Below are 12,852 nucleotides of genomic sequence, written 5' to 3'. Positions count from 1 at the left end.
GCATTTCACTTTCCTACGATTTTTCAAGGACAAAAATGGTGCATATACAAGGGAAACTCCTGCAGCCTCAGAACAAATTCCCCAGGTCTAAAATCCACTTTGCACCCTCCCCTTGAATTACCACACAATGCTGAACCTCTGGGAACAGCTGAATGGTTTGCAAATATGTTCCAAAGGGCATAAAGGGCATCTCCATTAGGATCCAGGGCCCATGGCAGCCTGGGTGGCTCAGCGATTTAGCGCCTGCCTTCAGCCCAGGGCATGATCCTGGAGTCCCGGGATCGAGTCCCACATCAGGCTCCCTGCATGGAGCCTGCTTCTCCCTCCTCCTGTGTCTTTGTCTCTCTTTCTCTCTCTCTCTCTGTGTCTATCATAAATCAATCAATCAATCAATCAATCTAAAAAATGAGATTAAAAAAAAAAAGGATCCAGGGCCCACTATGAGGCTTCCACAAAGGAGGGAACCATTTCTCCTCCAGCTACACTTCCCAAAACTCAGGGGTGGAAGAGAAACCACTGAAAACCAACCACCAAAAGAAATTCAAGCAGAGAATATAGAAACTTGTTAAAAAGAAATTCATGTCAATTCTGTATTATGGTCACTGATAAGAGAAAGACAGGAGACAGAAGACCAAGAAAGAGGACAAAGTCACAAACCATACGATGACACACAGAAAAAAAAAAGGAAAGAATGACAGAGGCAAAGGCAGAACCTCTGGAATCACATTCTCATTAGTGGCATTAAAAACATGGTCACTGAAGATATTTTCAATCTATAATGAACCCTGAAGGTCCAGGTCTTGGCCAACCCATTGGTCTACTCTCCCACCAACCCTACCCCCACATCCACCTCAAAGGACATAGCCTTAAGACCTTGCACAGTGTTCACTGAATGAAAAAATCAGATACCCACTGGCATCCCCAGGGTCCACACATGATTCAGAGACTCCTATGACAAGAGCACAATACGCATCAGAAGGCATCTGGAGAGGAGGCTCCTCTGTTAACTATTTCCAACAAGCCCTAAGACCAAAATGCCACTGCTGTGGACCAGAGTTCTTTGGGTTTTTTTTTTTAATAGTAAACCTGCCAAGAAACAATTGAGGGAGACAGGAGAAATTATATAATAGACAAGACTGGAAACAATTTTGACATGAAATGACATTGTAAAAATTATTTTTTTTAATTTTTTAATTATCTTTTTAAGTAGGCTCCACACCTAAAGGGGAGCTTGAATTCATGACCCTGAGATCAAGAGTCACATGTTCCACCGATTGAGCAAGCCAACCGCCCCCAAATTATCTTTCAATGTCATTGTTGAAGACTTTTTTTTTTTTAATAGTGATCTCTACACCCAACATGGGATGGGGCTCAAACTCATAACCCCAGGATCAAGAGTCGCACATTCTCCCAACTGACCAGCCAGGTGCCCTCATCATTCAAGACTGAATGACATGTTCCTCATTAAGTAGTTCTTTGGTCTGCTTATCAAAGCTTTGCTACTTTTCCACATTGGAAGAACAAAATGCTATGCTTTCACTGCTGCTGATTCTCAACTTAGCTGAATCAGGCAAAAAATAAACTCCACAACAAGCTCTAGATGGCTAACCCCTGGCTACCACTCCTCTAGCTAATCTTTTTTTTTTTTTTTTAATTTTTATTTATTTATGATAGTCAGAGAGAGAGAGAGAGAGAGGCAGAGACACAGGCAGAGGGAGAAGCAGGCTCCATGCACCGGGAGCCCGATGTGGGATTCGATCCCGGGTCTCCAGGATCGCGCCCTGGGCCAAAGGCAGGTACCAAACCGCTGCGCCACCCAGGGATCCCCCCTCTAGCTAATCTTAATCTGACATAAGAAAATTCAAGTTCCATTAGAAACAGAAATGATTCCACCACTTGCTATTGGTATTATTTTTAACAATCAGATTATGCCTGGGTGGCTCAGTTGGTTGAGCACCCGGCTCTTGGTTTTCACTTGGATCATGATCTCATGGGTCACAGGTTGTTGGATCAAGCCCCATGTCAGCCTCCATGCTCAGCAGGGAGTCTGCTTAAAGATTCTCTTCTCCTTTCTCCCTCTGCCCCTCCCCTGCACATGCTCATACACACACTTGCTCTTTCAAATAAATAGGTAAATCTTTTTTTAAAAAAAATCAGATTACCATAAACTGTATATAAGCTGCAAAATACATACTGTGAGAAAATCCTGCTCAAATTTGTACGCTCCACCTCCAGTGGCACAAAAGACAGTGTGGAGACTTGAGAAGTTTTTATCTCTGCCCATCTGAATAAAAGCAGGCATGTCATGAGTGGGAAAGCGTATAAAGTGCAGATTGCCCTTGCGTCCACACAGAGTCAGGTCCTTCAGTTCCAGGTGCACATCCCGAATACCTGTGGACCCATAAGCCACATTGGAGGTCAGGTACTTCCGAATGCTTTTAAGACTTTCCACCTCTTCCTCCTCTTCTTCAGCAGTGATGTCTTTGGGTTCAAAATAAACCAGCTTGACCAGGGTTCCACCAATATCCAAGCCAAACCATGGAAAAACTAAATGGAGAAAAAAAAAAAAAAGAATTTTCTGAAAACTAAACATAAATGTACTAGATTAGCAAGTTATTCATACCTTGAGGTTTCCACGGACTATAAATATAAAAAGGGATTTGGGAAAAGAAATAGGATTCTGATTTGGAAGCACATCTTTAAAAAAAAAAAACCACAACGATCAGGAAAAAAAAAAAATCAGAATATTGCACCAATCAACCCTCTTGTACAAATAAGCCTAAACTAAACTATGAAATATTTAAAAATAACAAAATGACTACCTATGAACCTCAACTCTGGGGGAGGGGGATTGAGAATGAAAATCTACATCCTTTCCCTTGGCTTAAAGAAGAAATGTTAAAACTTTTCAGAGCTCCAGTTTATTTTTTTAATTTTTTTTAAGATTTATTTATTTATTCATGAGACACAGACTGAGAGAGAGAGGCAGAGACACAGGCAGAGGGAGAAGCAGGCTCCTCGCAGGGAGCCCAATGTGGGATTCAATCCTGGATCCCAGGATCACGACCTGAGCCAAACGCAGGCGCCCAACCACTGAGCCACCCAGGTGTCCCAGAGCTCCAGTGTAATAAGCAAACTGGGGTAGAGGAAATTCCCATGTAACACGTAAGCTCCAATGGTCAATTTGTCTCTTGAAACTTGATGTCCCCAAAATAAAAGGTTTCAATGGGATAGGCGTTTCAGAGTTATAGGTGTTCCCAAAAAATCCTTCCCAAAAAATGGCTTCGGGAGATCAGATCAAGGTGGACTGCACAGACATGCATGCCTTGGCTCCCAGCTTAGACCATAGAAATTCTAAAGATAGAGCTTTACTGATATACTATTTTCCAAAATAGTTCTGCGAAACAAGAAATGATACAATCAGCAGAACTAAGTTGATAGAGGCAGTAACTGTCCAGAACCATCAAAAGAGGAAGGCTATAAAAATTGGGAGCAGCTATGAACATTCAGAACGCATAGGGGTGCTCCACCAACATGTATATAGGGGTGGCTGCCATAGGGAAACAGGGGCAGGCTCTGTGGTCATGGGTGATCTGGTGGGGAATGCATCTGGCACAACTAGACAGACCAACCACTTCCCCATCTCCACCCTCCCTGCTCTTTGCACCCCACCCCCACCCCGCCAGGCAAAGTCTTCAATAAACACAGGCACTTAAGCCAAAAACTCAGAATGGCACCCAAGTAGCTACTATCACTCAGAAGAAATGAGGAGCCCCTATATCTAGCCATATATCCGTACAATCCATCCTGAGAGACAGGTAAAGAGACATTGCATCTACTGACAACAGCAATCCTCAAAACAGAGATGATCACTTTACAAATTAGGATCACCAAAAGGGAAATCTATAACACAAAAATGAGAAACTAAACATCTGAAGAAAAAATTGCAGGAACAAACAGTAGACTTAAAAATAATCATGAATATCTTCAGAGATAAAATGAGATCTGATCCATGAAAAATGAGTAAGCTACCACAAGGAAAAATCAGAAATTAAGAAATGTTGGTCACCTGTGGCTGTGACTGCAAAAATCTACATGTGATAAAATTATACAGAACTAAATATGCATACACAAAAGAGTTTATGTAAAACTGATGAAATCTAAGTAAAATCTGTGAACTGTATCAATGTTAACTTCTCAGTTGGGGGGAGGGGAGTGAAGTTTTCCAAAGCAAAAAAAGAAAAAAGAAAAGAAAAGAAAAAGGACAAATTACTATATACTTAACAGATGAGTCACAAAAACTAAGGCTAAGTAAAAGAAGCCTTGCACAAAAGGATACACACCATATGACTGATTTTACATGAAACTCTAGGAAACACAAAGCAATCATTTCTGCATTTGATAGGAAGTAGATCTTGGCTAGGGGAGGAAGGGAGGGAGGGACTGTACAGGTACAGAAAACACTGCAGTGCCCAAATCTTGACTGTTGGAAAGATCTGAGGGGAAAGCTTCACGGGTGTATACAATCTGTCAAAATGTATGGAACTGTACACTTTAAATGGGTACAGCTGCTTGTGTGTAAATTATACCTCAATAAAGAGTTTTATAAAAGAGAAAAAAAAGGAACAAATCTATTTCCAAAATAAAACTCAACAGATATATTTAACAGCAAAATGAGCACAGAAAAAAATAAATGGAAAACAAAAGCAAGAAATTCTCCCAAAATGCCTCTCAAATATAAAGGAAAGGTAAATATATATAGAAATACAAAAAAAAAAAAGAAAAAAGAAACACAGAACAGGAAGTCCGGTATATACCTTCTCTGAGTCCCAGAAATTTCCTGGGGGAGACAAGGGAGTAAAGACATAAATCTTCAAGTTCACTAAGTGTTAAGAGGAATTTACGGAGAAAGGACAAGACAGGACATGCTATTGAAAAAGTCATGAAATTAGGGACGCCTGTGTAGCTGAGCTAGTTAAGCGGTTAAGCAGCTGCTGGCTGCCAGCTGCCTTCCAGCTCAGGTCAGGTCATGATCTCCAGGTCGAACCCCTTGTCAGGCTCCCCAGGGGAGTCGGCTTGTCCCTCTCCGTCTGACCCTCCTCTGCTCATTCTCTTGCTCTCTCTCAAAAAATTGAATAAAATCCTTTTTAAAAAAAATTTTTTGAAAGAAATAAAGAAATCCTAAAAACTTCCAAAGAAAAAAACTGAATTACTTCAAAGATACACAAATCACATAAAGGCGGAATTAGATTTTTCATCACCAACACAGATGCTAGAAGACATTGGAGCACTGGCTTCAAGGTTAAAAGGAAAAAGATTTTGAAACATATCCAGCAAAATCAGCTTTCACGGAGGAATGCAAAAGAAATTTATTTTTAAGATTTATTTATTTAGGGGATCCCTGGGTGGCTCAGCGGTTTGGCGCCTACCTTTAGCCCAGGGCGCAATCCTGGAGTCCCGGGATCAAGTCCCACATCGGGCTCCCAGCATGGAGCCTGCTTCTCCCTCTGCCAGTCTCTGCTTCTCTCTCTCTCTCTCTCTCTATCATAAATAATCAATCTTAAAAAAAAAAAAATGGATTTATTTATTTATTTAATTTACTTATGAGAGAGAGAGAGAGAGAGAGAGAGAGAGGCAGAGGCAGAGGGAGAAGCAGGCTCCAAGCGGGGAGCCCGATGTGGGACTCAATCTGATCCCAGGACTCCAAGATCCAGCCCTGGGCAAAAGGCAGGTGCTCAACTGCTGAGCCACCCAAGCTTCCTCAAAAGAAATTTTCACACATGAAAGAGCTCAATGTTTACTAGTCAAAAACCTTCTCTAATTAGTAAATGCATTCCAATATTACAAAGAATCCAAAAGGTATGAGCTTTAAGAAACAATGATAAGCAAAGGAAGCAGCAATACATGTGACTTTCAAAAAAGTCAGCAATCTGGACTAAAATAAAATACATGATTTCAACACAGGAAGTTGAAGAAGGAAGAGAAAGGAGAGGGAAGTGAAGCAAACTGCAGGTTCTGTCTTGATGGAGGAAAGAAGACACAGATTCTGATTAATTCTAAATAAAAAGAAAGAAGTGATGGTTTAAATGCATCAAAATTTACAGGTAACTCCAGAAGAAAAAAAAAAATGAACATATGACCTTCAAACAACTATGGAAAAAAAATCAGTTCAAAAACAAAAACAGGGCAGCCCAAGTGGCTAGCTCAGCAGTTTAGCGCCTGCCTACAGCCCAGGGCATGATCCTGTCCCCGAATCAAGTCCCACATCGGGCTCCCTGCATGGAGCCTGCTTCTCCCTCTGCCTGTGTCTCTGCCTCTCTCTTTCTCTGTGTCTCTCATGAATAAATAAATAAAATATTTATTAAAAAAAAAAAGATTTCTTTGAGAGTAGTGAGCATGCACACGAGTGGGAAGGGCAGAGGAAAAAGGGAGAGAGAATCTCAAGCAGACTCTGTGCTGAGCACAGAGCCTGATGCAGGGCTCCATCTCATAAGCCTGAGATCACAACGGTAGCTGAAACCAAGAGTTGGGCAATCAACTGCACCACCCAAGTGCCCCAAGCAGAAGGGCATTATTAAAAATAAAAGCAAGATGTAAATGAAATCAGAAAACACCATCAGGGATCCCTGGGTGGCGCAGCGGTTTGGCGCCTGCCTTTGGCCCAGGGCGCGATCCTGGAGACCCGGGATCGAATCCCACGTCGGGCTCCTGGTGCTTGGAGCCTGCTTCTCCCTCTGCCTGTGCCTCTGCCTCTCTGTGTGTGTGTGTGTGTGTGTGTGACTATCGAAAAGAAAAGAAAAGAAAAGAAAAGAAAAGAAAAGAAAAGAAAAGAAAAGAAAAGAAAAGAAAAGAAAAGAGAAAAGACCATCACCTCATGAACAAAGCCACAGTAGAGCTGATCAATAAAATCAAGATTTTAAAAAGCCATTAAAACAGACAAATTTCTGGTATCCAAGAAAGAAGATAGAGCTTTTCCTTAAAAAAAAATAATAAAAAATTAAAATAAATAAATTCAAAGTTAAAAGAGTATATACCCATGGGGCACCTGGGTGGCTCAGTCGGTTGGTTAAGTATCTGCCTTCAGCTCAGGTCATGATCCCAGCATCCTAGGATGGAGACCCAAGTCCCAGCTCAGCAGGGAGTCTGCTTCTCCCTTTCCCTCTCCCCTGCTTTTGTGCTCTCTCTTGATCCCTCACTCTCAAATAAATGTTTTTTTAATCAAAAAACAGGGATCCCTGGGTGGCGCAGCGGTTTAGCGCCTGCCTTTGGCCCAGGGCGTGATCCTGGAGACCTGGGATCGAGTCCCATGTCAGGCTCCCAGTGCATGGAGCCTGCTTCTCTCTCTGCCTCTCTCTCTCTTTCTCTCTGTGTGACTATCATAAATAAATAAAAATTTTAAAAAAATAATAATCAAAAAACAAAAGCACTGAGAAATTTTTAAAAGATGTCAAAGATCCACCACCTAAACAAGAACAAAAAAAGCACCAGGTCCTAATGGTTTCCAGGCAAACTTTTAAGAGCTTCTAGAGCACAGAAAAATCTAAAAAGATTCGTAAGTCATTCTAACCTCATATCAAAACTAGAAAAAAAAAATATCTCACAACAAATTGTATTAAATTATTAAACAGGGGGACCCCTGGGTGACTCAGCAGTTTGGCGCCTGCCTCCGGCCCAGGGTGTAATCATGGAGACCTAGGATCAAGTCCCGCATCGGGCTCCCTGCATGGAGCCTGCTTCTCCCTCTGCTTGTGTCTCTGCCTCTCTCTGTGTCTCTCATCAATAAATAAATAAAATCTTTTAAAAAAATACATAAATAAAAATAAATTATTAAACAGCAGAATCCAGTTATGCAGGAGGAGTAATACATCATGGTCAATAGAGATCTTTCTCAGTACACAAATGATGTTTTTTTCTTTCTTTTCTTTTTTTTTTTTTTTAAGATTTATTTATTCATTCATGAGAGACACACACAGAGAGGCAGAGATACAGGCAGAGGGAGAAGCAGGATCCTTGCAGGGAGCCTGATGCGGTACTCAATCCCAGATTCCGGGATCATGCCCTGAGCCAAAGGCAGAGGCTCAACCAATGAGCCACCCAGGCATCCCCAAAAGATGGTTTTCACATTAGAAATTACCTCAACAGAGTCCAAAAAATTAAAATTAAGAGTATCAATTAAAATAACAGAACAGGGCAGCCCCAGTGGCTCAGTGGTTTAGTGCCACCTTCAGCCCAGGGTGTGATCCTGGAGACCCAGGATTGAGTCCCACATCCGGCTCCCTACATGGAGCCTGCTTCTCCCTCTGCCTGTGTCTCTGCCTCTCTCTCACTCTCTATCTCTCATGAATAAATAAAATCTTTAAAAAATAAAGTAACAATAAAAAAATTTTTAGTATGTGGATAAAGAAATATACAAATACCAATTGCTTTTCCTATATAATAAGCAAAACCCAACAAGAAAATGACATGGAAAATGCCACATATAACAAAACCTAGAAATAAATCTTAAAACTAAATATGTACAATCACTATTAAAATAGTGTACTGAAAATCATAGCAGTGTAAAGATGTACATTGTTCCAGGAGAAAGCATTGAGTATTACTAAAATGTCAATTCTCTTGACTAATGTCAAATTAGTCTAACAATGTCAATGCAATTCTAAAGAGAACACTGTGATTGACTGCCCCCAGCAGCCATTCCACATCAGTCCCAGGGATAGTCCTCAATCTTTTTTTACACCTACAAAAATTCTATGGACAGGCCTAACCCAGCCTGGCACAAATCATGAAAAGTCTGTCCTTGGCACTTACAAGAAAAGTTTCTTCACTCAAGAACACAAGAGCGCTGAATATAATGGCAGCAAGGAAATTTGATTCCTGTTTTTCTATCTGCAGCACCATTCTTTGACCATCAACTGCCAACCTTGTGTTTACCAAAGACACAGCACTCCACCAACAAACATATCACATCAACAGGGTTGAAACCTGAAGGTTTGGACATATCTAAGACCAATGGAAGACTCTAAATTAAGCTTTACTCCCATTTCTTTAAGAAACTGAAACATTAACATATGGCTATTATATTTTAAATGATCATCTATTAACAGCCAAGCACTATATTAGACATTTGACTACATTAGCTTATTTAATGTTTGCAACAACCATATAAGGCAATTACTATAATCATCCCACTTTACAGAATAAGAAATGAAACTGTAGGGGCATCTGGGTGGCTCAGTCGGTTAAGCAACCAACTCTTGATTTTGGCTCAGGTCATGATCTCAGGGTCCTGGGATTGAGTACTGCGTCCAGCTCCGCATGGGGTGTGGAGCCTGCTTAAGATTCTCTCTCTCCCTCTCCCCCTTCACCCCCCTCCAAAAAAAGCAAAATAAGAAGATAGAAGTGCAAAAGAGCTCAACGTCACAGTCAAGAAAAGGCAGAGGTGGGACTCAATCTTAGACTTGCTAAAAAGCCTCTTTCCACAAGTACCTTATACAAACCTAAGAGGACAGAACACATATAAATAAAAATAAAAAGCAGTTGAGTAAAAATCACATACTTAAATAATTAGCAGGATCGACAATATATATAAAGAAAAATAAGAAAAATAATGAGGGATGCCTGGATGGCTCAGCAGTTGAGCGTTTGCCTTTGGCTCAGGGCAGGACTCTGGAGTCCCGGGATCAAGTCCCACATCAGGCTGCCTGCATGGATCCTGCTTCTCCCCCTGCCTAGGTCTCTGCCCGCCTCTCTCTCTCTCTCCCTCACTCTCTCTCTGTGTCTCTCAAGAATAAGTAAAATCTTAAAAAAAAAAAAAAAAAAAAAAAAGTCTTAACCAAAACTCAATTCATATGCTTATTATAGCCATTAACCACTTCAGGATTTTTCTGTGCACTCATCAAACCATTTACATATCCAAGAATGGAGAAACACTGAGAAACATGGGAGGTCCATTAAACACAGGTTCTTTGATAATGGCTGAGAGAATTGTGTCGGGCCACAAAATTATTTCTCAACATTCAGCCTGTCCAAAGGGGTTTAGATTCCTATCACTGTCAGCAAGAGTGCCCCAGATATTATAATATAATGAACACTGTAATAAGCTTTCCAATACTTGTTCAAAACACTGTGCTTCTGGTGGGAAAAGTCATGGAAAAAGGCACTTTTGCTATATCATCACATTCTTCCTATCTCACCAACAGAACACCTATTTATCACTTCTAATTAGTGAGTCATACCATTAATTTCAGTGCATTTGCAACCCTTAGCCTATTTCCTGATCTAAGGCCTCATGGTACTCAATCTAGACAATCCATACTTGACTTAGGACACATTTCTAGAAAGAATTTACTCTCCATCACAGGTTTTACGTAAAACCATCTGTAGCATCATGTCTGTCTCATAATGGTTCTCAACAATTGAAATGCCTCCCAATGGAAAATAAATGGTTTATAAAAGTGTGTTCAATTTTCCAACATTACAACTACATCTTTACCAGACCACAACTGGTTAAGATATTGCAAACCCAAACCTCAAGGCTGGTCTATGCAGCAATCCTTGGCCCCACATTAAAAGACATACTTTAATAATAATTATTCTTATTCCCAAAATAGTTTTAACTTGGTGACTAGATCCTTATAAAATATTATATATTATCAAACCAGCAGACTCAATAATAAATTCTACATTCAGGAAATATAAACACACAAAACCTAATAAACTACTTAGAAACTAAAAACTAAAGATGGCTTCCATTTTTAGAAAGAAAACTTCAAGCCATTATTTAGAAAAGGTGTCTTCACACAGTAGTCTTACTGACATAAACTGATAAAGAACATAATACAATGACAAAGAACAGTGCCTAAAAATAAAGATACCCCATGATATGAACCTGAAAAATGCTCACTAGGTTATAAATTTAAAGCCCAATAAACATCACTGTCCTTTTAAATGACCAGTCAAAATAACTATTCTTTTCTAACAGCCTACAGTCTATTGTATTCCTTCTCTCTCCTTTTAACACGTGTTTAAGCAAAAGATTTTTAATAGTATACATCACTTCTTGCATACAATACCCCGTAGATAAAAAGAGGGCAGGGATACCAACACAGAACAAACATATTGCCTAAATGCATGATTCATACATATAGCCCCTAAAATAACATACCGTACCATTTTACACAGCTGCATAATTGGACTATTTTTAGGCCCTGCTTAATGCTTCACATTTGTTGTACATCAGAATGAAGGGCCAAGTTACTTTGATTTCATTTAGATTTAAAGTTGATAAAGAGGTTAAAAAACATCCTCTCCCATTCTGTCTCTCAAAAACAGGCTGTAAAGCAACAGAAATCTTTTTTCCTGAGCTCCTAACAGGCAGCCTTTCCTAATTCCCCAGCTGAAGATGAAACACTGTACCTAATAAGGGGCAGTCTCCCAGGGCCCCAGCACCAATTCCATCCTGCCAATACTGATGCTCCCCAAAAGCCAAGGATAACCAGTCCATTTGCCAGGCTAGTATCGTCAAGCTACAAACAAAAGCTTTATTTTCTAGATCAATGGCGGTTAAGGATACTCCATGACTGGTATGAGTCCAAAAGCAGTATGTCCCAAAGATCTCTCTGGCGTGCTACAACATGCTTGAGAGTCACCTGCAAAGATCCAGCTCATGCCCCGACCCACAAGGCACTCTCATCGCAGGTTCCCACACCTCCTGCACATCTGCTGCACATGTGGGACCCTCAATTAAAATACATGTTCTCTTGTTACATGCCTGTACACATTTGTCAAAATTGCACATTTTGCTGTATGTAACTATGCCTCAATAAAATTTTAAAGGTTAAACAGATGTTTAGACTCTTTTGCAGACCTGAAGGTTTTTTTTTAAGCTTCTGAGTGATTCCATGCGAGAACTGCTCTGCGTTACACTGCATGTACCTTCCCCCACTCAAAAATGGGAAGAGTCAAGTACACTGGTCTGAAGTCAGACATCTAGAATCAAAAGACAGCTCCATTATCAACTCACTATTATGCCCTTGGACAAAGGACAAATTTCACTAACATTGTTTCTTCATCTGGAAACCCAGGATAAAAAAATACCTACCACACAGGATAGCTGTGAGACTTGAATGATATGTCTATAAAATATACAGCAGTATCTAACACAAACAAGTAAGCACTATATAGCTATCATTAGCATCTTTGTTTCCATCATGTTAAATCATTCTTTACTTGGTATTTCTCTCAATCCTATGAGACAGTCCACCTAATCTAAAACTTCCAAAGAACTTCTTAGACACAGACAAGCCTAGCCTCCCTAATGCCTGTGTAAGTCCAGGATGAGAACAGGTTTGAGAATCACACTGCTCTAGGGAACATGTGTAGCAAACAGGACTGCAACCAGGGCCCACAAGAATTCCTAAAATAAAATGAGTAGCTCCTTCTAGTTTCAAATGACGACTAGTCTCCTCCCTTTAGACAAGTATTGTAAGGACATCAGAACCAGGCTTGCTAATCTCAAAAGAATGGTGGCACCACCCTATACCCAACTTTCCCAAAGATAAAATCAGAGATTTAGTCTTTATTGAATTTTCTCAAAGTTGAAAACCATTCTTGGAGGATTCAGCAATCAACAGAATGCCTCTCCATCTAACAGGTGCATCCCTGAGTAGTAAAAGAAAAAACAAATGGAAGAACAATACTTTGTTTATTTCTTTGGCAGGTCTCATTACCTGAGAGATAGCTTTCATGATTTATCACAGAAAGCAGTAAAGGGAACCATGGCAAATATCAGACATAAAAACAAAAAATAAGTCCTACAACGTATTTGTCTTCGTTCCTTAAAAGACATCTCAA

The 12,852-nt window shown here is 40.3% G+C and overlaps 1 protein-coding gene across 4 annotated transcripts in view; it reads right to left on the bottom strand.

Annotated features, from left to right (window-relative positions):
* The window catches only part of PANK2 (pantothenate kinase 2), a 31,481-nt gene that overhangs the window by 15,452 nt on the left and 3,177 nt on the right, over positions 1 to 12,852 (bottom strand). For all 4 annotated transcript variants that reach the window (XR_011996959.1, XM_026012338.2, XM_026012337.2 and 1 more), the window contains exon 2: positions 2,195 to 2,547. Coding sequence is in view for 3 of the 4 variants with exons in the window: in XM_026012337.2 (XP_025868122.1) it covers positions 2,195 to 2,547 (353 nt within the window). In the remaining variant the exon portion in view is untranslated. The remainder of the gene's footprint in view (positions 1 to 2,194; positions 2,548 to 12,852) is intronic.

The sequence above is a fragment of the Vulpes vulpes genome, chromosome 14 (assembly GCF_048418805.1).
Source record: "Vulpes vulpes isolate BD-2025 chromosome 14, VulVul3, whole genome shotgun sequence".
NCBI lineage: Eukaryota > Metazoa > Chordata > Mammalia > Carnivora > Canidae > Vulpes > Vulpes vulpes.
Note: the sequence above shows the minus strand (reverse complement) of the source record. Positions and strands in the feature narration are given on the sequence as shown.